Source organism: Bos taurus, chromosome 28, assembly GCF_002263795.3.
Source record: "Bos taurus isolate L1 Dominette 01449 registration number 42190680 breed Hereford chromosome 28, ARS-UCD2.0, whole genome shotgun sequence".
NCBI lineage: Eukaryota > Metazoa > Chordata > Mammalia > Artiodactyla > Bovidae > Bos > Bos taurus.
The window spans coordinates 13,204,456-13,230,197 of record NC_037355.1 but is presented as its reverse complement, the minus strand read 5'-3'; the positions used below and the strand labels follow the sequence as shown (position 1 = coordinate 13,230,197).

At 38.9% G+C, this 25,742-nt stretch overlaps 1 protein-coding gene across 6 annotated transcripts in view; it reads right to left on the bottom strand.

Annotated features, from left to right (window-relative positions):
* Nucleotides 1-212: 212 nt before the first annotated feature.
* The window catches only part of BMS1 (BMS1 ribosome biogenesis factor), a 32,206-nt gene continuing 6,676 nt past the window's right edge, over nt 213-25,742 (bottom strand). For 5 of the 6 annotated variants that reach the window (XM_005226258.5, XM_015460947.3, XM_005226257.5 and 2 more), the window contains exons 6-23: nt 25,527-25,669; nt 24,687-24,808; nt 23,819-24,012; nt 22,687-22,826; nt 18,883-19,646; nt 18,568-18,669; nt 17,583-17,740; nt 14,503-14,584; nt 12,576-12,649; nt 11,749-11,925; nt 8,816-9,004; nt 8,547-8,727; nt 8,291-8,349; nt 5,386-5,508; nt 4,274-4,421; nt 3,576-3,751; nt 1,416-1,577; nt 346-884 (exon numbers count right to left, since the gene is read on the bottom strand). In XM_005226258.5, the coding sequence (XP_005226315.1) occupies nt 654-884; nt 1,416-1,577; nt 3,576-3,751; nt 4,274-4,421; nt 5,386-5,508; nt 8,291-8,349; nt 8,547-8,727; nt 8,816-9,004; nt 11,749-11,925; nt 12,576-12,649; nt 14,503-14,584; nt 17,583-17,740; nt 18,568-18,669; nt 18,883-19,646; nt 22,687-22,826; nt 23,819-24,012; nt 24,687-24,808; nt 25,527-25,669 (3,225 nt within the window). In that variant the 3' untranslated portion in view covers nt 346-653. Of the gene's footprint in view, nt 885-1,415; nt 1,578-3,575; nt 3,752-4,273; nt 4,422-5,385; nt 5,509-8,290; nt 8,350-8,546; nt 8,728-8,815; nt 9,005-11,748; nt 11,926-12,575; nt 12,650-14,502; nt 14,585-17,582; nt 17,741-18,567; nt 18,670-18,882; nt 19,647-22,686; nt 22,827-23,818; nt 24,013-24,686; nt 24,809-25,526; nt 25,670-25,742 lie in introns of all 6 variants that reach the window. The other variant, NM_001206147.1, reaches the window with a different exon arrangement.

The window sequence follows — 25,742 nt, the reverse complement described above, 5'->3', positions numbered from 1 at the left end:
CAACCCACTCCAGTATTCTTGCCTGGAGATTCCCACGAACAGATGAGCCTTGTGGGCTACCACCCATAGGGTCACAAAGAGTTGGACACGACTGAAGTGATTGAGTATGCACAGCTAACACTAACTTGCAAAACGTGAAGATGTAAAATGTCCATTAGGATCAATGATCAAAGAACACAACATGTAACAGACAAAAAACCAAAAATTACATATCCGTCTCTAAAATTTTACCTTAATGCCAAGGATTCAAGTTAACATTTTTTCGCTCCTGGAAAACGCATCATGAAGTTGCTTGAAAAAGCAATTATCAAGTATTCATCCTTAATGAAAACTACTCAGGCAAAATTAACAAGAAAATATTTTAATACTTTTGTAGCACAAAATTAAACTGAGACAGGTTAAGAGGAATGTGAGGGGATCTAGAAAACCATAAATTATGTAGCTTTATTTTGCCATAACCTAGATGTCCTATGAGCAGGATACCTAGATGTTGAGAATGAACAGGCGTCCTTTGAGCAGTCTCATTTCTCCTCTCAAAGGCACAGTCTGGGTAATGCCCCGACAAATAGGCTTGTCCAGTCCCCTGACCTGTCACTTACAATGCGAAAACATTCATCACTGCGGGTTCGAATGACAGTCTGTCTGTCTGCAGCTCACTTCAACTGCTCCTCAGGCCCCTTTAGACTGGACTTCTGATTTCTTCTTTCTTTCTGACCCTGAATTCGGTAGAGCTTCTTCCTGAGGTCCTTCTGTCGCTTCAGTTTCTCTTCTTCCTCCTTCTGCTTCATTTTGAAGTGTTCTTTGTTGTGGAGATGTCGCTGCTCCTTGGCTTTCTTCATCTTCTCACTGTGCACTGTACTCAGAGCATCCAGCAGTGCAAGGATCTGACAAGGACAAAACCCACTGAGCATCAAAATATTCTTACAGTTATAGCATGCCTTCGTTCTAAGTTTCAGGGATCTTAAACACTGCAGCTGACTGTATCAAAATGAGAATCAATTCATTATCCAAATGAATATTAATCTAGTGAAAACGGATCCTGAACTAGGGAATTATAATTTGCATGGAAATATAAGTAGGAGCATACTGACTTAGCAAAATACTTATATAACAGCCTTGACCACAAAACCACCTTTGTTAATCACTCTATGGATACTCTGTACAGCTGATAGAGTGATGTGCCAGCTGTGTGCTTCTTATTCCCCATTAAAATGCATAAGGCAGAGCATGACTAAACAAAAGAAGGGAAATGGATTCTGGCCTTTCTTCTAACTTCCAGATCTAGTGCCCTGAGTGTCTGACCCTTATCCTTTCCTCATGTAAAGTGAGAATGCAGTAAGAACGCCAAGTGTGTTACTGACAGCATGATTTTCACATCTAAATGCAAAGTACTGGAAGCCATCCATTGACAGTACCTTCCTTTCATGAGGCTCCCGTATGACGGCTGGTCTCACTCTGTCCTTTGGAGTCTTGCCTGCCTTTGCCTGGGTCTTGGGCTTGCTCTTAAACGGCAGGGCCTTCTGCAAGGCTTTTGGAATGTGCAGTGAGTTAAAATGTTTCTTTTGCCTCACAATTGGCTGAAAAAGAAAAAGAAAACAAAGACTATGACATATTTAAATTATGATCTATGCACACTTAAAATTTGCATGAAATCTTCTCAATGGATTGATTTTTCCACAAATCAGTAATACCACAGTTTGCTGACCATGAGAAATGAGGACTCAATCATCCATCAAATATAAATCGCTTCTGTGAGCATGCACAGCTACAGGAAAAACAAAGGAATATATAGAATATATATAGCATACATATTTATAATTCTTCCAAGAAATCAACTGTGCAAATTTCTACAGTATGGGCAATGGGATCTTAATAGATTTGATGAAAAGATCCAACCTTTCTGTTAATGGCAAATTCAGGCCTTATCTTTGGAGCACTGAGATGGCTTTTTCTAGCCTGACAAGAATAATCTAGCTTTTCATCTTGATCAGCCTCTCTGGATTTAAGGACACATTTATTCCTCCAATGAAGAGCCAAAGTGCCCCCACCCCTGATTCTCATTAAGAAGTTTATTGTGTTTCTAATAAAAGGCTGATTTAAAAAAGCGAGATTTAAATGACAAATGAAGGCAAAACTCTCTCTACATTCAATTTTCAAGCTAACCAAATTCTATACTTAAATTGAGATGACAAAAATCCTTAACTGCCTCAAAAGTAGTTAGTAAGCTGACAGTTTTGCCCTAAACCTTTACTAAAGTAGACTACATAGAGAATATTTCTGCAGTATCTTTATATTTATTGTTAAAGACATTGCCCACAATAATATTCAATATTCTCTGTTTAAAAACCAAAATATTTTAGAATGAAAGAATTCAGAGAAATATCCTTCTCAAAAATAAGTAAGCTCCACAAACTGGACAACAGGTACTGTGTCCTCAAGTATATTTTAAGGGCAATTCATGGCAACATGACTCAAATTTTATTAACTATTTTACAGAAAAACTAATGCCTGGAAAACTGTTTCTAGCAGAATGATAAACCAAAACCCTGAATTATCCACTTATTACAAAACAATTAAATATCCACCATTAACACAAACAAATCTTTTCAAATGCCTTGTTAAGCTGTGAACAAAATAATGGACATTCTCAGAGACTAAAACCTGAATGAAAATGGGCATTCAGGCAGGGACTGAGAACTTAAGATTTAAAGGGTAGGATGGGGTGGGGATGGGAGGAAGGTTGAAGAAGGAGGAGACATATGTATACTTAGGGTTGATTCACAATGTTGTGCAGCAGAAACCAACACAATACCGTAAAGCACTTATCCTCCAGTTTAAAAAGAAAGCAAAAAAAAAATTCATTGAGCTGTATACACTTATTATTTGTGTACCTCCTCTCTGTATGTATGTTGAAAGTGAAAGTCGCTCAGTTGTGTCTGACTCTTTGCGACCCCAAGGACTATAGTCCATTGAATTCTCCAGGCCAAAATACGGAAGTGGGTAGCCTTTCCCTTCTCCAGGGGATCTTCCCAACCCAGGGATCGAACCCAGGTCTCCCACGCTGCAGGCAGATTCTTTACCAGATGAGCCACAAGCGAAGCCCAAGAATACTGGAGTGGGTAGCCTATCCCTTCTCCAGTGGATCTTGTTAACCCAGGAATTGAACCTGCAATGATTTCTGCATTGCAGGCGGATTCTTTACCAACTGAGCTATCAGGGAAGTTGTATGTATGTTAACACTTCAAAAAAAAGTTTATTAAAACCTTCAAAAATAACCTTCCACATTGTTTCTATGAGAATAAGTATATTAATGTTTTTAGGAGTAATATATGTTTAGTGCCAAGAAAAACAGTTCAAATGAGGTATATACAGTGAAAAGTTTAAGTCTCCTTTCCAATACAGAGAAAACCACTTCTACCACTTTTTCTGTGTTCCTTCCAAAATAGTCTATGAACATAAACAGATTCACTCAAGTTTAATGTTAGACTTTCTACTTGAAAATTCAAACCACAAAAAACCATTACATACAAAGCTTCTGAATGACACGCATCTACAGAACACATGCGCAACTATACCTTATAGAGAGAATCCTTGTTGGCTTTTAGTTTGATGCCATGGGCAAGCCGGAGTTGACCAGTTGTCCGCATTCCTGACCAGGTGTCTTTCTCGCCAACTGGTTTTAACAAAGATGTTACTGGGTTATAGAAGGCTGGAATGGAGACAGGATACCAAGTTCTCATGAAGACAATATCTGGAAAGAGAGTGTATTTACATTACTGTTTTGAGGAGACGATTCATATCCATGTTAGTACACACACACAAAAACAAAATACTCCAAACTTCTCTAGCTGGTTGCATAGTATTTGAAGAGAGACTGTGCCAAGTGAACTACTTTTGAATAGTATATAAGTTCTCTGGTTGTTGCTGGGCGCAGTGCGCAAGATGTTCCAAGCGGGGAGAACTACAGCTGACTCCTGTTTTTCTTTTCTTTTGATGTGTACCGTTTTAAAGTCTTAATTGAGTTTGATACAATATTACTTGTGTTTCATGTTTTGGTTTCTTGGCCATGAGGTATGTGGGATCTTAGCTAACCCACCAGGGACTGAACCCACACCCACCACATTAGAAGGCAAAGTCTTACCCACTGGACCACCAGGGAAGTCCCGATTCCTCTGTTTCTAAAGATCTAAACTCCCACCTATAATTCACACTGGCTAGAAATCAATACAGAACAGTAACATGCTGTTAAGAACACACCACAAAGGAGATTTACCACTCATCAGCAATTTATCCTCAAACGTGGCCCGGAAAGCTCCTTCTGGAGCCCGGAGCGCCTTCTTGATCTGTCCCCTTATTCCACTGACCGTTCGAATCACAGCACCTTCAAATTTGGCCACTTCCAAGGCAGAATTAAACATTCCCTAGAGATATATATATAAAAATATTTAAAAAGTATATAGACACAAAGTCAGATATTTTATCTCTTAGTTCATAAATATATCCTTGGTTAAAAAACAGACAATAATTCATTGAAGGGTAATAAAATAATCAAAATGTATTTCTCCTCAAAAGTAGAATTACTAGGTCAACAGGAGTACAACTCTATTTTTCCTGAAATAACACTAAGACTATTGTGAGCTCATACATATGCTCATTACTGCTATCTTTGTAGAAGAAAGGAACGAATGATGTTTATTGGCTGAACTAGCCTAGATGGCCTTTGCTGTCATCTCACGGGGCTGGACTACAGCTCATATCCTATTACTTACATGTACACACTTCAAAAATAAAGAAAGCTAGACAAATAAATGCTGATGGTTGTATATTACCTTAAGAACATTTTATGATCATCTTAACTCTATATTTTTAATGGAAACAACCCACTAATGAAATTTTCAATAAATGTTGCTCAAACTACCCTCTCATGTTATACTTACTGCTTGACATAACATCCATTTCTCCATACCCCTGCCAATCAAGTATTTTGAGAACTGCTTTGTCTATTTTTCTACTGATCTGTTTGACAAACCCATGATTTTCCCCCTCTCTCAACACAAACCAAAAAGGTAGGAAACAAAACCTAGTGAATGAGATTACATATTTTCAATATTGGCTCTGTGACAATCTCACAGGGAAATAATAAGTAATAGCCTTAATTATTAAATATCTCTATTTTATTTCACCTTAAGATTTCTGAGCACATTTAAGTAACATAGAGAATAATATAAAGGAGTAAACTAAAAATATAAAAAACCAAGTTTAGATAAGATTTCAAATACTTTTCTGAAAGCATTAGATCTCTTAGACCTAAATGAGAAGTATTTCATGCCTCCTTTAACAATATATACATTAAAAATATTTGAATATATAAAGAGATATACAGACCTTAATGAATGAAGTGTTCTTGAAAATTTTATATGGAAAACCAGTTAGTTTTAATTTCTTTACAATTTTTATAGATTTATCCAGATCAAGGACAACTCCTGTGGCAGCTATCCGGAAATCAGGCTAAAAAGGAACCCCCAAAATTTGAATACAGGAATAATATCAACAAGAGAAAAACTACATTCTCTGTAATGCAATAAATTACTGAAGTCCAATTCACTTACAGTCACCTAAGAAAAAGAATATGTGAACATACAAACCAGTATTTTAACAAAAGTTATCTGAAATTATAATACACATAAGCCAAAACTGATGATATCTTGAGCATTTTACTCAGGGTGATTTCATAGTAATATAGTTTCACAAATATGAATAAATGAAAGGGAATATGAAAATTTGGCTACAATGGCTGAAAAATTAAATTTTTTGACATTTAGGATGGATTACATTTGCCCATTATTCTGTTTTCTTTGCTGTTAAATGAGGCCAAAAACCTGCTCTGATTGGTCAAATGAAGGCTAAACCAGCATCATTAAGTTCAGTCGCTCGGTCATGTCCGACTCTTTGCGACCTCGTGAATCGCAGCACGCCAGGCCTCCCTGTCCATCACCAACTCCCAGTTTACCCAGACTCACGTCCATCAAGTTAGTGATGCCATCCAGCCATTTCATCCTCTGTCGTCCCCTTCTCCTCCTGCCCCCAATCCCTCCCAGCATCAGAGTCTTTTCCAATGAGTCAACTCTTCGCATGAGGTGGCCAAAGTACTGGAGTTTCAGCTTTAGAATCAGTTCTTCCAAAGAAATCCCAGGGCTGATCTCCTTCAGAATGGACTGGTTGAATCTCCTTGCAGTCCAAGGGACTCTCAAGAGTCTTCTCCAACACCACAGTTTAAAAGCATCAATTCTTCAGCGCTCAGCTTTCTTCACAGTCCAACTCTCACATCCATACATGACCACTGGAAAAACCATAGCCTTGACTAGATGGACCTTTGTTGGCAAAGTAATGTCTCTGCTTTTCAATATGCTATCAAGGTTGGTCATAACTTTTCTTCCAAGGAGTAAGCGTCTTTTAATTTCACGGCTGCAGTCACCATCTTCAGTGATTTTGGAGCCCAAAAAAATAAAGCCTGACACTGTTTCCACTGTTTCCCCAACTATTTACCATGAAATGATGGGACCAGATGCCATGATCTTCGTTTTCTTAATGTTGAGCAGTAAGCCAGCTTTTTCATTCTCCACTTTCACTTTCATCAAGAGGCTTTTGAGTTCCTCATTTTCTGCCATAAGGGTGGTGTCATCTGCATATCTGAAGTTATTGATATTTCTCCCAGCAATCTTGATTCCAGCTTGTGCTTCTTCCAGCCCAGCATTTCTCATGATGTACTCTGCATATAAGTTAAATAAGCAGGGTGACAATATACAGCCTTGACTACTCCTTTTCCTATTTGGAACCAGTCTGTTGTTCCATGTCCAGTTCTAACTGTTGCTTCCTGACTGGCATATAGGTTTCTCAAGAGGCAGGTCTGGTGGTCTGGTATTCCCATCTCTTGAAGAATTTTCCACAGTTGATTGTGATCCACACAGTCAAAGGCTTTGGCATAGTCAATAAAGCAGAAATAGATGTTTTTCTGGAACTCTCTTGCTGTTTCTATGATCCAGCGGATGTTGGCAATTTGGTCTCTGGTTCCTCTGCCTTTTCTAAAACCAGCTTGAATATCTGGAAGTTCAGGGTTCATGTATTGCTGAAGCCTGGCTTGGAGAATTTTGAGCATTACTTTACTAGCGTGTGAGATGAGTGCAATTGTGCGGTAGTTTGAGCATTCTTTGGCATTGCCTTTCTTTGGATTGGAATGAAAACTGATCTTTTCCAGTCCTGTGGCCGCTACTGAGTTTTCCAAATTTGCTGGCATATTGAGTGAAGCACTTTCACAGCATCATCTTTCAGGATTTGAAATAGCTCAACTGGAATGCCATCACCTCCACTAGCTTTGTTCATAGTGATGCTTTCTAAGGCCCACTTGACTTCACATTCCAGGATGTCTGGCTCTAGGTGAGTGATCACACCATCGTGATCATCTTGGTCAAGAAGATCTTTTTTTGTACGGTTCTTCTGTGTATTCCTGCCACCTCTTCTTAATATCTACTGCTTCTATTAGGTTGATATCATTTCTGTCCTTTATCGAGCCCATCTTTGCATGAAATGTTTCCTTGGTATCTCTAATTTTCTTGAAGAGATCTCTAGTCTTTCCCATTCTGTTGTTTTCCTCTATTTCTTTGCATTGATCGCTGAGAAAGGCTTTCTTATCTCTTCTTGCTATTCTTTGGAACTCTGCATTTAGATGCTTATGTCTTTCCTTTTCTCCTTTGCTTTTTGCTTCTCTTCTTTTCACAGCTATTTGTAAGGCCTCCTGAGACAGCCATTTTGCTTTTTTGCATTTCTTTTCCAGCATCATTAGGGGTAGTCTAATGTCTAGCTGGTATCCAGTGGAAGTCAGAACCCAGTAGAGTGGTTAGCTCATGGTGAGCACTGCTTAAGTAATTTTAGAAAAATATGTCCGTAAAAACATAAAAATATAAAACATTATCAGTACCATTATAATTCTACTTCCCTCTTCTCTGCTCCCACACCTTACTTATTAAAAAGACGAAGGAAAATTGAAAGTAAAGAGAAGACTGTGTTAGTCACTCAGTCATGTCCAACTCTTTGCGACCCCATAGACGATAGCCCACCAGGCTCCTCTGTCTATGGGATTTTTCCAGCAAGAATATTGGTGTGGGTTGCCATTCCCTGAAGACTATAAATACCAAAAATGAGTAATTTTCAACTTAAAGTTTCAGTACATATTCATAATCAAGACATTATTTCTCAAACACAATCTATAAAATAAAACAACCAAGATACTTACCATACTGCCACTGACAGACTGTACTGCCAAGAACCCAGTACCCTGTGGAGTGATAGGACCTTAAAGGAAACAGAAAAAAATAAAAAATACAGTGAACCACACATTCTGGATTCTGTTTCACATATATACTCCAACCCCAGAAAAGAGAAAAATCTTATGAATTTTGATTTCATAAAAGGAAAAAAGCAAAACTACAATGATAATCCTAAAAGGTCTAAATTAACCTATAAAGAAGTCTATTCTAATCTGTTTTTACCCCAAAAGGTTGCTCCACAATGCATGTGCTGTGGGGTATATTTTAGAAGCCTCTGTCTTCCATTGTGGTCTTCAATATAATAAAGTGGGATGGTTTGAAACCTCCTCCACCCTACAGAAAAAATGATTGGATCTCGGGACTTGAGGATTTTCTTATACCAACGATGTTTCTTCAGACGCATCTGAGGGGAGAAGAGATTTCAGTAAGATTATTGCCTCAAGTATGACCAAAGAACCTCAGCTGTTAAGTATGCAGCAAAGGGTACCTACCTGTACATATCCAACATTGCCCTCACTATTGCCCAGACCACCCAAAATAATTGGGTAATGAGGGTCAAAGTTAAGCACAAATTCACAGGGGACATTTTCTATCTCAATTCGGACATACATCCCAGGTCGAAAACCCTCATACTGAACTCTGGCTTCATCTTCTTGATCTTCAAATTCTGCCCGGTTAAGCTATATACGTGAGAGGGGGAAAAAGAAAACAATTAAAAATCCACAAGGCTGTTATCTTTACTAAATGTAAGATTAACATTAAAAAAAAAAGCCAATTTCTAAATAAAGCAATCATGAACAGAATTACTTAGGCTTTATACTAGTTAAAAATAGTGTATGTTTTATCTTTATAGTTTGCTGAGGATATGTCCCAACTGTCTTCTCTGGTGCTCCAAGCTATAGCACAGCAAATACAAACAACTCTGAAGGAAGCCCTTAATGTTGGTTGACACACACCCTGAACTTTTTCATCCACACATTGTCTTTTTACTCTCCAATTATTTCACACTTCTCGTTTCATCAATCAGTATCTCCTTCCTCATCTCCATTCTCAACTGTTGACTGTCTCCTAATTCACTCAAAATTTAAGCAATGTAAAAGAACTTCTAATTAGCCCTTCTACCAGGGTTTATACCCATATTCAGCCTTGTAGCTCTGCACTATTCAATATGGTAGGAACACATGGCTATTTAAATTGAAATTAATCAAAACTAAATAAAATTTAAGTTGTCATTCACAGTAGCCATATTTCAAGAGGTCAGTATCAACATGTGGCATTCCATTATCACAGGAAGCTCTGCTAGGCAGCTGTTAAGAGACTGTCCATGCCTCAATTTAATCCCAACCTTTACTTGCACCCTAGATCATGTACTCTTGTTGGACTTTATTCCAACAAATCTTGCCTGTTATTTCTCTCATCTTAAAACATTTTGACTTCACTTCCTATAACTATTGCCCCATTTATCCACTTACCTTTGAAGCAAAATTCCACAGATGTGTTCTAAAGGCTGGTTCCAGTTATGCCACTCCTATCCCCTTAAATGCTCTAAAATTAGACTTTAACCAACACTCCATTGAAATGCTTGTCAAAGTCACTAAAGGCCTCACAATCTAGTGGTCAATTCTGTCTTCACCAAAATTAATACATCAGCAGGATCTGAAACAATTTATCACTTCCATCTACAGTGGTTTCCCGTGTACCTCATGTCCTCTTAGAGTTCTTCTATCTCCTGAGTGCTGCTCAGTCCCCACTGCTGCTTCATCCTCTCTGCCCAGCCACACAGAGTACCTGGGGTCAGTCTCAGTCTTCTCCTTTCCTGCCCCTACACTCACTCCCCAGGTCACTCCACCCATCTCATAACTTTAAAAAGCACCCAGATGCTGAGGACAGCACATCTCAGTCCCTGGACCCCAACAGCTCTCCTCATTGACCACCTGACACCGCTCTTGTCCAAAAAGTATCTCAAACCTAACCAATCCCAACTTCATCTTCCTTGGTAGACTGACACCAGTGAAAGGCTTTTCTATCTTACTTATGACAACCCAGTCCTTAAAGTAAGTCATCCTTATTTCCCCTTGTACATCTCACATTCAAAGTTCTTTATAAATGACCCACAATGTTCCAGGTGATTTTAAACAGAACTAGCCTTACACTTTGGAGAATGCAATGGCATCCCACTCCATTACTCTTGCCTGGAAAATCCCATGGACAGAGGAGCCTGGTGGGCTGCCGTCCATGGGGTCGCGAAGAGTCGGACACGACTGAGCGACTTCACTTTCACTTTTTACTTGCATGCATTGGAGAAGGAAATGGCAACCCACTCCAGTGTTCTTGCCTGGAGAATCCCAGGGACAGGGGAGCCTGGTGGGCTGCCGTCTATGGGGTCGCACAGGGTCGGACACGACTGAAGCGACTTAGCAGCAGCAGCAGCCTTACACTTCCCTAGTCACTTCTATCAAAGGTGAATACCCAGTAGGAATCACTACGTTAATGACTAACCATACTTCTTTGACTAAATAAAGGACTAGGTTGAGCAAATCCTTCAACTGCATCTTCAGAAATCGCATACTTTTAAAAATATTTATTTATAAGGCTGCACTGGGTCTTAGTTGCAGCATGCAGGCTTAGTTCCCCTGTGGCATGTGGGATTTTTGATCCCTGACCAGGGAGCAAACCTGCAACCCCTGCCCTGGAAGACGGATTCTTAACCACTGGACCACCAGAAAACTCCCTAATAAATCATCATATACTTAATCTGCTTAAGACATATTAAGGTGTGCTCCAGTTTACAGGGATTCTTGGTGGCCCCATCTGTCAAAGCATAACTTAAACACTCACCATCAACTATGTACACATCTTTGTGTCTCTAACTTTAGAGTTCATCAACTCAACAGCCTGCTCAGCATCCCTAGACAGCAGAGAAAGACCATCTCCAGCATTCTACATCCTCCCTTTACCTCTGTATCTGACCTTACATTCAAAGTATCCTTTGAACTCTGATCAAGGAGGGTTTTCAGAAAATCTTCCCTGGAGAGCACTGGTATGTGCATAAGCCACACAAGGCCAAGAATCACATGCCCATTCAAAATATTCAATCATCACTCCAGGGAGCAGTAATCAAAACACACTGTCTCAAATCACCACATTGTGAGATCCTCAAAAATGGAGGCCATGTCTCAGCCATTTCTGCCTCCTCAACATATAATGCTTGGTACAAAATAGATACGGATATAATTCTGGTGAATGTCTGACTGAAGACATAATTAGATGACTGCATGAATAAACACACTCATTTGCATCTCGACCTAGAAGTGCAAACAAGAGGCCCAGATGCCGGTCACGGAGCAGAGACCTAAACAAAGTTACATATTCACATCACTACTACAACCTTGAAATGAGGCTGATAGGAACTGAGTTTTCTCACCTGTGCTTGTTTCTGCATTTCTCCTTTAAGATCATCAAAGTATGTGCTTTCTCCTTCATCATATTCTGCATCAAACATCTCCTTCAATTTTCTCTTTTTATCTAAATGCTTTTTCTTGGCACTTTCCTCTGCACTGGGGTCAATTTCTTCTTTAACTTCTTCCTCCACATCTTCAATCTTAAATTTCCAGAAGAGTAAATTTTGTGAAAATTTGTGGAGACCTTTTCTTTACATATTAAATACTAAGGCAGATTTTAAGAGTTCTATTTGAGCTGCAAAAATCATAGTTATGCCCATCATGAAAACAAAATAAAACAAAGCCTTTGGCTCTAAATAACATGCACTGCAACAAGAGACATTTAGACAACTCCATTACAATGAACTGCAATTCCTTAATATGGCTGGGACTGCCAAACATGAATAGAAGTAACAGCAAGCATCCCCAACCCAAATGCTCCCAGGAACTTCTCTAAAAATACTAGGGAGAACAGGGAATTCGTTTTTTTAAAACGGCACTTAGTGTAAGAAGAGGAAAATGATGACAAATTACAGTGACCCAGGAGCTAAAACTTTCAATGACTGAAGAATCATAACAAGAAGAGATAACAAGTATCACTCAAAAAACTCAAGGAATCAAGGATAACAAATAAACCAACATTTTTTACTCTGTTCTCACCCACTTCACTTTTAGGAAGAAATTCATCCAGTCTGTAATCTACACAGATAAGCAAGATTTGTGTTTCTCAATATGGGGCCTCCTGCAGAACGTACCGACCACAGATCAAGGCAGGGCCAGTGGCTGACAGCGAGCCACGGCCAAGTCATACCTGAGTATCTGGGCCTGGTTTTCCTTTGTGCACGTCCCCGGTTTCCAGGTCTTCAAAGTCACCATAGAGTTCCTCTGGGAAAAGAACATTCAAATAACTCCCCTGCATGTGACACTCTAGCACCACCTAGCAGTAAGAGTGTTTAGTTGCTCTGCATCTCAAACTTCATTTTCATTGTTCGTATAGCTACCTACCCCTAAAGAATCCTGCATTTACACAGCCTTCTTTTTCTTGTCAAATTTTGTATTTCATCACCTATTTAGGTTAAGTAAATGAACTTAATCCACTTTTCCATATTTTACTTCAAAATCCCACTTAGCCAAGAGCTATTTTCCCAGGATTAGTGATAGATATTCTGCAGTAGAGAAGCATACAGAGGTAGCAAGCATGGCCATGTACATCAGTCCCCAAACCAAAAGTTCAAAGAGTGACTTGAAAATCCCTGTCATGATAACAACACATGTGAAGGAGTCTCAATATAAGATTAACACAGTACAACCATATGATATACCTAGGGAAAATCTTGTTGTTGTGTTATTCTTTAGTCACTAAATTGTGTCTGACTCTTCTGTGACCCCATGGACTGTAGCCCGCAAGGCTCTTCTGTCCATGGGATTTCCCAGGCAAGAATACTGGAGTGGGTTGCCATTTCCTTCTCCAGAAGATCTTCTCAACTCAGGGATCAAGACCAAATCTCCTGCATTAGCAGATGGATTCTTCACCACTGAACCACCAGGGAAGCCCAGGGAAAATCTCAGATTACATAAAACACAGCATTGAGAGTAACAGTAGTAACCAAAAGGATATCGAGCCCAGAAGAAGTGTTCATTCGTTCATTTTTAGAGCTCTAAGTTTAGTTATGGATCCTACCCTTAAAAGAAACAGAGAAGTTAAACTTTGGGAGGCATCATTTAGAAAGGTATCAAAATATTTTCATGTAACATAAAGGAAAAGGACCAGAAGAGATACAAAAGATGGGAAGATTTCATTTGTAATAAAAATAAAAAAGGATAAAATACTTAGGACTAATCTAAACAAGAAATGTGCTGGAACTTCATTCAAAAAATGCTGAAAGTTTTAATATGCTTTTTAAAGGACACATGGAATAACCTTATCTGATGCTTTTAAGTGCTTCACATACTAAGCACTGCTCTAAGTTCCTTAACCAACTTCTTCAACATGGCTCAATGAGAAGGTATTATCTACTGAACAAATCGACTACCATGTGTTTGGAAAGGAAGATTCAGTATCATGAAGATTTTAATTCTCTTGTTTATATAGTTACAATGAAAATAATCACCAAGGCTTTCTAATCTGGAAAAGATGGTATAGACATATTTCCTCTGTTCCTCCTGACTGTGTATAACCATCAACTCCAGAAATGATGCAAGAGCACAAGGGATAACCAAAGGAGAACTCTCAAAGGTGGAAAGACAAAGATGGGTTGGTGAGAGTCCCCAGGAGCAGAGGAATGACATAGTGGCCTGTGTCTCCCTATACCACAACCCACAGAAAAGCAACTTAATGCCAGTGTTTCCCAACTGCCAAGCAGCAAGAGAAGGCAGCCCAGACAGGCTCATTCTTGCCTCAGACTGAGCTAGATCTCACCAGCAATCCAGATAAATCAGGAATCCCACTGACAGTAAGTGATGAAGGAAAGTGCTCACTTTCCCAAAGAGCTTGAATCTCCTTTCCTCCCCTGAGATACAGCAGGTGCCCAGGGGTTATCAGCAAGGGGGAATTCCATTGGCCATGAGACTCTCCTCTTCCACCTTAGACACAATATGCATCCAGGCAGAACCAAGCAAAGGAGATGCCCAAAGCACTTCACAGTTGACTAGCATCTTCAACTTGACTATTAAAGACATGGACGAAAATAAGACATAGAGAAGGCAGTCTTCTCTGAAGAATACAGTACTTTACTTACCATCTTCTGCTAAGATCTTGGCTGCATCTTTATCCTCTTCCCACTTCCCAGTCACAAAGCAATCTCTGATACTGTTCATAACCTTATACAGAAAAGTCAGCACTCAGTTGACAGGCTCCAATCATTCAATAAATAACCACTTTTAGAAACAGTAGCCTTTAAATATTTTTCAAGATACTTCTACAGATATATTCATTTTAATTCTATGGATATTTTCATTCCAAACTTTGACGTAGATAGTATAATAACAGATAAAAACATATATATCATAGCATTAACAGTGGATAGGGAAATACTATCTGCCTAGTGACTTCATAAGTAAACAATCAGACATTTAACAATTCATTAATCTGTACTTATCGTGGCTGTTTGAAAACCTAATTCCTCTAGCCAATACTCTAACAAAGACAAAATGTCTTGTATCAGTACAACACTGCAAAGAAGTACTGAGGCTCTCAGTCCCAGATCTGCCAGATCATCCAGTATATACATGCAGTGGATGCCAGGTGCACTTCTCAAATATAGACTAAAACTTGTACACAACTCTGTGTTTCAGAGTGCTTCCTAGGGAACCTGACCTAAGACAGCACACGGCCCTCACTGCCAAGGGCTCAAATCTTCACATAACATTTTGACCATGATTCATGTTTTTCATATATAACCCCACTCTCTAGGAGTAGCCTTGGGGGACTTCCCTGGTAGTTCAGTGGTCAAGACTCTGCACTTCTACTGCAAGGTGTACAGGTTCAATCCTTGGTCAAGTAACTAAGATCCCACATGCCACATGGAGTGGCGCCCTCCAAAAAAAAGAAAAAGTAGCCTCGAAGCTAGTATGATTACAATGGTTGCAAAAGCAAGTCTGTGCATTCACTCATCCCTTCATGTCTACACTCACTCACTAATTATTACTGAACATCTATTCTATGCCAAGAAGCTTTGCAGGCACTGAATGACAAACTGTTCTAAGAAGATCCTTGCTGTCATGAAGCTTAACAACTGACTTATGGAAACCAGGGATCAAATAAATTTTCAAAAACAGACCCTCCATGATAAAAAACACTCAACAACTTAGACGGGAACTTCCTAAATCTGATAAAGGGCATCCTTTAAAAAACCCATAGCTAACATCATACTTAACAATGAAAGACTGAGAAAACTTTCCCTCTAAGATCAGGAGTAAGATAAGGATGTCTCCTCTCACCACTTCTATCCAACATTGTACTAGATGTTCTAGTCAGGGCCATTAGGCAAGAAATTGAAATAAAAGGAATCCAGTTCAGAAAGAATAACTATTTCTATTTGCAGGTGGTATGATTTTACATATGGAAAACCCTGAGGAATCCACAGAAAAACTATCAGCACCGCAACCACTGAGCCCGCGTGCTCTAGAGCCTGCACACCACAACAAAGATCCCACATGCTGTAATCAAGACCAGATGCAGCCCAATAAGTAAGGATTTTTTTAAAAAAAGAACACAAGGAATAAATTAAACAAAAGTGCAAAGCTGACACTCTGATAACTACAAAACATTATTCACAGAAAATATTTAAATAAATGGAAAGGCATCCTGTGTTAACACATTAGAAGACAATATTGTTAAGGTATTGATACTACCCAAAATACAGATCGAAAGCAATTCTTATCCCAGCTGGTTTCTTTGTAGAAATGGAAAAGTTGATTCTAACATACAGAAAATCCAAAGGATGCAGTAAAGAAAAAATATTCTTGAAAAAGAACGAAGTCAGGAGATTCACTTCCTAATTTCAAAACTTACAATGAAATGATAATCAAAATACTATGATACTGGCACAAGGATAGTTGGATAGATACATGGAATATAATTAAGAATTCACAAGTAAACCCATGTATTAAGGTCAAGTGATTTTCATCCAGGGTTTTAGGACAAGTCAATGGAAGAGAAAACAGACTTCAAAAGATGGGGCTAGGACAGCTAGATATTCACATGCAAAAGAATGAAGTTGGGCTCATCTCACACCAAATTCAAAAATTAATTCAAAATGTATCAAAGACTTAAATGTAAGAGTTAAACTATAAAACTCTAACCCAAAATCATAGGAGTCAATTTTTATGATTCTGGATTTGACAATGGTTTCCTAGATATGATACCAAACAAGGAACAACAAAAACACAGTGAGACGTGTTGTCCAGAGGGTAGCTATAACATGTGGTTATTTAAATTCTAATTAAGATCAAACAAAACAAACAAAATTTTAGTTCTTCTGTCTCAGTAGCCACATTTAAAGTGCTCAATAGCCACAAGTAGCCACACAGGATGGTTCTTCACAGATCATTTTATTATCCCTCTTCCGTAGAGAAGAGTGGACTGTGACTAGGATGGACACATGGTGGCTACAGAGGTACTCACCCAGTCAGCCATTAAGTCAAACAATTACTTTATGTGGTTTTTCTATAATCTGTATTAAATTTTGCCCCCCCTCCAAAAAAGGATTATATAAAATAAATTAAAACAGATAATTGACAGTGACTGGCCCTCCCTGACATTTCAACTAAACTGAATGATCAAAAGAAGCCAGCCACGGAAATGTCAGAACATTCCAGAACAGAAAATAGAAGGCAAGAGGTCTAAGATGGGATTAAACCTTGAAAGTCTGAGAACTGAATGAATTCTGTGACTAGACAGTGATGAGTGGGAGATGAAAATTTACCAGTGTTATGGATATCTGTTTCCTTATAAATAGTAGAAATTCTAAATGTTAACTCAAGGATATTATACATCTCCTAGTTATAAAATACAAAATATCTCACATGTATGAAAACCTACATGCAACACTTCGAAATAAAGATTAATAATACTATCCACACTAAGAGCTAACCATTCTCCTTTGTTCCATTAACACATGTATATGGTCTGACTAAACTCAGAACATAGTATTGCTTAGGATGCATGAAATACTCATTCCAATATCTGGAGAAATGTCCTCTGTTATATTATAAAAATAAGCCTAATAACAGGTAGGCAATTTTGAAATTATATAATCTTTTAGAACAATTCCTGAATTCTCTGTAAGTCAAATACGCTATTCATATTCAGCCTTACCTCCTCTAAATCCCAATCATGGGGCGCCTCTACATGAAATCTGGAGCAGTCCAAAGAGTCAGCCTTGTGCTTACACTCGCTGGCAGGCTGGCTGACACGAAACAACCCTCCAAGCTCTTCTCCATTATCACCATCTTCTTCTTCGTTATCCTCTGTCACTGAAGAAATCACCATGACAGAAAGGTGAGAACAAATCTACCCACTAGAGGACCTGGCACTGAGGTTCCCTCTTTGCGGTAGATATGGTGATGCCCCTAAGCACATCAGCCACAGACACAGAAAGGCCAGGAAACTTCTGCTCAGCATGTAGTCTGGAGGGAGAATACTGAGGGTTGGGGCAGGGAGGGGACGTTTAAAGACAGAGCTTTCAAATATCATAAAGAGTTTCTCTTTAAGAGCATTGAGTCTCTAATCACTAAGATTACTCAGGCAAAACTTGAACAGAAATCATTAAACACCAACCCAATTCAAAGCTCCTAGGTCACATATACTCTTTGGCTTTGTTCTAATCATATAGTAAATAGGAACTGCAATATCAGGTTCACCACTTTGTCTTTTGCATTACTGAGTCAAGCTCTTTCCATAAAGAACATATATACAAATTAGATCAGAGAAGGGTAAAAGGAAAAAACAGAATGAGTTATACAGAGCACTCATTCTCAGAGAGCAAAAAAAACACCTTTAGAGAATTTTTTCTGCTACTAAATTCTACAAAAAATTCCCATGAAGGATTTTCTACAGGGGGTACAAAATGACATAACAGAAGAGTATTCTTATCAAAAGTTTTGTTTTATGGCAAACCCGTAAATCTACTTTGTATGACTGATTTACAGTCCTCATCAGCTGAAGATTAAAAACATCTGCCAAACATAAAATATGACACCCAGGAATATCTTATGGATGTCAAAAGTATGACAGAAATCCTCTAACCAATCTCATCTCCTTTTCAGAAAACAGTTTAAAAGATTAGAATGAGCTCTTTTACCTGTCCCATAAATAAGCTTTCGAAGGTTTGGAGTTGTTTGCTGCTGCCTCAGAAAGGCCTCAGCTGCCTTCCTGGAAAGGTCTTCCTTCCACTTGAGGGCACCTGAAAAGACAACACAGACATCCAGTTAAGTCTGTTTATCTGTCCCTATGCTTCGTGCTCATTGCTCATTCATCCTGAAAACCTTTTATGAGTTATAATATTTGAACAGTTAACAAAATCTCCAAAACAGCTGAAACTCAAATGTAGACATTCTATCTGTAGAACCCTTTCAGTGCCAAGTTTACAATGGCAGTTAAATAAATTTAAGCATACCTGAAGTTTCTGTGGAATAGTTATTTTCTTCCTTATAATCTTCTTCTTCTTTGAGTAAGTCTTCTATATCACTGGTCTCATCAATTAAGTTCCCTGATCCCAGTTTCTGACTACTGACAACTTGAGAAGGTTTTGGAAACTTTTTCCCAATAGCCTCTTCATTTTCTGAATCCTCCTCCTCTGTACTGAGAGAGGAATTTCCTTCAGGTTCATCTTCAGATGCAAACGCCTCTTCAGCTGTGCAATGACCTGAATCTGAAGTGGTGAAAGTTGCTTTTTTCCTTGTCAAAGACTTCTCCATATTCAAACTATCACTTGAATCATCAGTTTGTAACAGTTCTGGCTTACCACCTTCTCTAACAGCCTCAGATTCTAAAATATCCCTCTCTTCCTCTGCAGTGGAATCCTCTTCTTCACTGCTTTCATCAGCTTCCTCTGCTTCTTCTTCCACTGAGCTCCTCTCAAGGTCATCATCACTGTCAGCAAACGCTGGCAAATCCACCTCAAAGTCTTCTTCCGTCTCAAGTTTTTGCCGTTTTATACCTTTACCAGACATATACTGTTTATCAGTCACTTCAGCATCTTGCCCCTCTTCTGTTTCATCATCACTATAGCTATTTTCCAATCTGTCACCATCAGACATTTCATCATCTTCATCATCACTCTCTCCAGACTCATCTTCTTCTTCATCTCCAAAAATGGCTTTCCGACGCACTCGACCAGTTTTCAAATCCACCTGCTTTTCCTCTTTTGGCATCCACTGCCTATATGAACAAAAAAATGCAAAATAATTCTATTTGTACAATAATCAGCTACGCCAGAGATGGCAGGTCAATAAATATGCAAAGAAACAGAAAAAAATGTCAAGAAATGGTTTTAATGACACAAGATATAATGGAATGATTTGATAAATACTGGAATAGTTATAGTCATATGCAAACTCATGTATATTTATGTAGTACCACTCTTCAAAAGAACTTACAGAGAAAATAGAGAAATAACTTTCATTTTAAAAAAAAAAGTCTAATTTTATAAAGAAATGGCTCAAAAGGGAAGTGGGCGCTTAATAGATCTTTTAGAAAACCCATTATTTCCAAGCTTGAAACAGATGATCCTCAGGGAAATAACTGACTCCAGGTCCAAGGCAGGGAAAGTACAAAGCAAGCCTGAAATATCCTATTATTAGAAAGCAAGATGTGCTCTGGCACTAACAGGAACATGCCAAAAGGACACAGAAGACAGACTGAAGGGGCAATAAAGGCATCACAAGCAATAATGATAGTAATCGCATAATAACAAGTAGATTTTTTATTTGGGGGGCTGCCCCCACAGGTTGAGGGATCTTAGTTTCCAAACCAGGGATCAAACCCAGGCCCCAGCAGTAAAAGCACCAAGTCCTAACCACTAGACTGCTGGGAAATTCCCCTTTGAAACCCCATTATTCAATTGTGATACTAAAATAAAAAGGTGAAAGTTCTGTGTCAAAGAATGCCAGCTAAAAAACATAGAAGCAGTAACAGATGACAAATACTGCCATTTTGAAAATACCAATACAATAATTGATAAAGAAGAATCAAGATGCCAAAATTGGGGTAAGAAATAAAAAACTATCAAGCTATTTAATGTAGCAGCATTATATAAAACTGTGAAAAAAAATCAATTAGAAAAATATTAAAAATTGTACTAAATGAAAATGGGTAAGTTAGAATACATCAATAACAAAATGATGACTATATAAAGAGAATGTATAGAAAAAGCAAGTGCTTACAATTAGATACAAGAATTCTACATGTTTTATAACTAACTGTAACTATCTTAAAGTATCCATGTACACAAGAATGATTAGAGGAATGTTCAAAAATGGTAAAAGATAATAATAATGATCATAATAGCAGGGATCTTTTAGTGATCCTTCCTAACTGTCAGGCACCATGCTAAGTAGTGCATGGGCACTACTGTGTTTAATCATCATAACTCCTATGAGATATTAGGAAACGGATTTCTCCAAACTGGCAGACACACTGAATTTAACTACCACAATATACCTGTGGTGTTGGAGAAGACTCTGAGAGTCCCTTGGACTGCAAGGAGATCCAACCAGTCCATCCTAAAGGAGATCAGTCCTGGGTGTTCATTGGAAGGACTAATGCTAAAGCTGAAACTCCAATACTTTGGCCACCTCATGTGAAGAGCTGACTCATTGGAAAAGACTCTGATGGTGGGAGGGATTGGGGGCAGGAGGAGAAGGGGACGACAGAGGAGGAGATGGCTGGATGGCATCACTGACTCGATGGACCTGAGTTTGAGTAAACTCTGGGAGTTGGTGATCGACAGGGAAGCCTGGCATGCTGCGATTCATGGGGTCACAAAGAGTCGGACATGACTGAGTGACTGAACTGAACTGAACTGAGTTAGAGGGCAGCTGACGATCTTTTTCTAAAAATGTTTTCCTGTTTTTGTATATATATATATAGTAAGTTATAAAGTAGATAATCTCAATCATTTTCAGACTAATTTTTATTAGCAGTCATAAATCACTATTACTTCAGTTCAGTTCAGTCCAGTCGCTCAGTCGTGTCTGACTCTTTGCGACCCCATGAATCGCAGCACGCCAGGCTTCTCTGTCCATCACCAACTCCCGGAGTTCACCCAAACCCACGTCTATCAAGTCAGTGATGCCATCCAGCCATCTCATCCTCTGTCGTCCCCTTCTCCTCCTGCCCCCAATCCCTCCCAGCATCAGAGTCTTTTCCAATGAGTCAGCTCTTCTCATGAGGTGGCCAAAGTACTGGAGTTTCAGCTTCAGCATCATTCCCTCCAAAGAAAGCCCAGGGCTGATCTCCTTCGGAATGGGCTGGTTGGATCTCCCTGCAGTCCAAGGGACTCTCAAGAGTCTTCTCCAACACCACAGTTCAAAAGCATCAATTCTTCGGCGCTCAGCCTTCTTCACAGTCCAACTCTCACATCCATACATGACCACTGGAAAAACCACAGCCTTGACTAGACGGACCTTTGTTGGCAAAGTAATATCTCTGCTTTTGAATATGCTATCTAGGTTGGTCATAACTTTCCTTCCAAGGAGTAAGCGTCTTTTAATTTCATGGCTGCAATCACCATTTTGGAGCCAAAAAAAATAAAGTCTGACACTGTTTCCATTGTTTCCCCATCTATTTCCCATGAAGTGATGGGGCCAGACACCATGATCTTAGTTTTCTGAATGTTGAGCTTTAAGCCAACTTTTTCACTCTCCTCTTTCACGTTCATCAAGAGGCTTTTTAGTTCCTCTTCACTTTCTGCCTTATATACAACCAAAATACCCACTATGTATAGATATGTACAAATTCCCAACCCAGACTGAAAATAACTCACATAAGTCAGATATTAGTCCAAATTAACCCACAAGAGATATTACAACACAATCTAAGTAAAAATTTTAGAGACAAGGTATGTGATTTCTAGACAGAGACCTGAACTCTGCCTGTTATTTTGGCCAATTAAAGTCAAGTGGCTTCAGGACTCCTAAGAAATAAAAACAACCCATGGAAAAGGCTTTGTAATGTTTGAGAAGTATTCTGAGTCTGTGAAAACTGAATCCTTCATATAATTTCAAGAAAATATTTCCATGTATCGTTACATAAATGAAGAGCCCTCAGAAACAGAAGCACATACAAAGCAAAGCAGGACCAAACCACCAGGAATGATTCCCACCAAAATGTTTTATGATGGCAAAATGATGTATGATATAATCTTACATAATAAAGTTTTTTTTTTTTAATATTAAGAATAGAAAAACAGCACACTTACCCTTGGTTGTCTATATCTTCTGACCCCAGTGGTTTGGAATCAGAAAACAGTGTCACTCTACTTGAAGCCATCTTGGCATCAATAGTGGAATGGGTAGAAATGAGACTCTGGACCAGTTCATGAGTGGGCCTCACCTCCTCCTGTCAAGGTCACCAAGAAAGGGAAAGTGAGGAACGCGCAAGGATTCTGAAGAAAAACACACTGGTTTCAATCAGTTTCTCAAAATTACCTTAAACACAGTTTCTGAGAACCTTTCTTACTGCCTCAAAGAAACAAAAAAAAGAATTTCTACAACAAAGCCTACAACTGATCTCTGTCCTCATTAAACTCTTCCAAAGTTCATGGAGTAAATAATCTAATAACCTGAATACTGTGTTGCCAATGCTATAGAGAGCAATTACAGAAAAATCTCATTTCAGAACAAAGAAATAAAAATCTGGAGTCTAGTTTTTAAAAATATATTATCTTCTGATATAAACATTGCAATTCAAGGAATTTACTACATAACAAGATCCCTCCCAGTGACCAAAGCTGCATGTGTGAGGGCACTCACTATAATACTCAATTGCTCAAACTAGGGGGACACTGGGACTGAGACCCATAGTCCTCCAATGATTGGTTCAGTAAACAAAGTTTATCTACACAATGAAATACAACATGGCTATGAAAAGCCTGAAGCAAATATGCGGAAAAACAGATTCACATATTCTTAGGTGCTTCCCAGAAGTTGCAAAAGCATTTACAGTCAGCATCTAACAAATACTATCTCTGTCTCTCTAACACACAAATACTATGTATATGATATCTGCATATAATCATCTAGAATATAATCTAAGTAAATACGTATATGTTTAGAGAAAAACAGAAAGAAGACAATGACCAAGAGAGCTGGAGAAATGGGAAGTACAGGCACTAAACTGCTTCCAAAGCTCACACTGGGTGACATGGGATCCCTGGTGTGTCTTGGCAACAGGGATGTATGGAGAGCATGACTTTCCCTTTCTGCTTGTTGTACTTACATATTCTGAACATTTACAACATGCACTGTGGCCTTTACCATAGATATGAATAAAGATAAAAAGCTTCGTTAAATAAAAGCTGACTACATTACTTCCCATGACTTCCTTCTCACCGATTCCTGGAAGCCATGGCTGCCCCCAAGGTCCACATAGACAGCATCTTTGTCATACAGCACACCACCAACTCCAGAGAGAGGTGCATACACCAACTTCTCCTTCTCATTTAAACAGCGCTTCTTCTGTTGCTCAGGCAGCGCACAAGGGTCTGGGAGGAAACTGACGTCACTCACAGCAAAATCTCCTACACCTGGAAGACAGACACAGAAAGTCGGCGTTTGCTGACAAGTGACTGGTGGCAGAAATGACACAGACAGAAGGCTTCAACCACAAGGGCGGAGCCTGACACTAGCACTGTGCCTGTCCAGCTGAACAACACCATCAAAGTAGAGGAAATGTGGTCAACTCAACACCTCTGGCGACCAATATAGACCTGAGTTACTCTTAAAACTTCAGCAAGATGGCTTTATCTTGTTTGGCCATTTTCCAGTTTTCTTGAAAACTGATTCTTTTGAACTGTGGTTCAAAAGAGAAGACTCTTGAGAGTCCCTTGGACTGCAAAGAGATCCAACCAGTCTATTCTACAGGAAATCAGTCCTGAATATTCATTGGAAGGACTGATGCTGAAGCTGAAGCTATAATATTTTGGCCTGATGTGAAGAACTGACTCACTGGAAAAGACCCTGATGCTGGGAAAGATTAAAGGCAGGAGGAAAAGGGGATGACAGAGGATGAGATGGTTGGATGGCATCACCGACTCAATGGACGTGAGTTTGAACAAGCTCCAGGAGCTGGTGATGGACAGGGAGGCCTGGTGTGCTGTAGTCCATGGGGTTGCAAAGAGTTGAACATGACTGAGCCACTGAACAGAGAACTGAAGTCAGGCCAAGAGTTCTACAGATATATTTTACAGCAAAAGGATACCTGGTATGTGAACTTGGCTTTTGTTTTTCAAGTGTGCTCCCCTTAAATAACCATAAAGAGACACCTTCCGGTCACACTTGGTATTTGTTCGAATGTCTTCTGGGTTTGTCAAATCTTCCATCCTAGAAAAACAAACCCAATATTATATGTCAGAAATGAATGTCAGAGCTCTTATAACTCTCTTCACATTTCAATGATTCTCACATTCAGTAATTCACTACACATATTATTTAGAAAAGTATAGAAAATACAAAAATAAGGGAGCAGAGTTCACCATCTATCAGAGAAAAAGAAGCAACGCCTGACTATATCTCTCTTAGGCTCTACAGGATCCACATTCCATAAGCGAGACACCAGAAATGGGAAACGACATGTACCTGGGGTTAAGGAAAAGTAGAGAACAAATCCAGAAAAACCCTATAAGGAGAAGATAAGCTTTGATCTGGGTTTTGTAGTGTGGCTTAGACTTTGGTAGGTGGAGAAAGGGTATTCCAGGTTGATAAAAAAATATGAAAAAAGCATAAAGAAAGGAGAGCGCACAGCACATCAGAGTGACCGGAGCACCACAGTCCAAAAACAGCATCACTGAGAATTAAGGCTCAAACAGCAGGACGGGGCTCACATCCTATAGCCTTCAAAATCCTCACATTTTTTTGAACATTTCATACTTTTTTTTTACTCCTGAAGCCATAGTATCTATAAGTAATGGTACAAAAACAGTAGATATTTTCCATCAACTATACTTCTCTCCATACTTTCAATAATTAAGACAAAACAAGCTAACTTTTTAGCTTTGAAACACATGAGTCAGGAAGGAAAAAGTTTACATTCACTTTTTACCTGTCTGCCAGGATATAAGGGTGAGAAGTTTGCCACGTAAGAGGTCTAAACTTCATAACTGTAATAAAACGGCCCAGGTTGTGAATTTCTTGGTTTTGGTATTCTCCGTGTACCATTCCAGAAAGGTAAAATAGCTTCGCACCCTAAATATTACGAAAAACAAAAAATCAAATTCTTGTCAATACAGCACAAAAATAAAGCCCTTTAAAGAAGTAA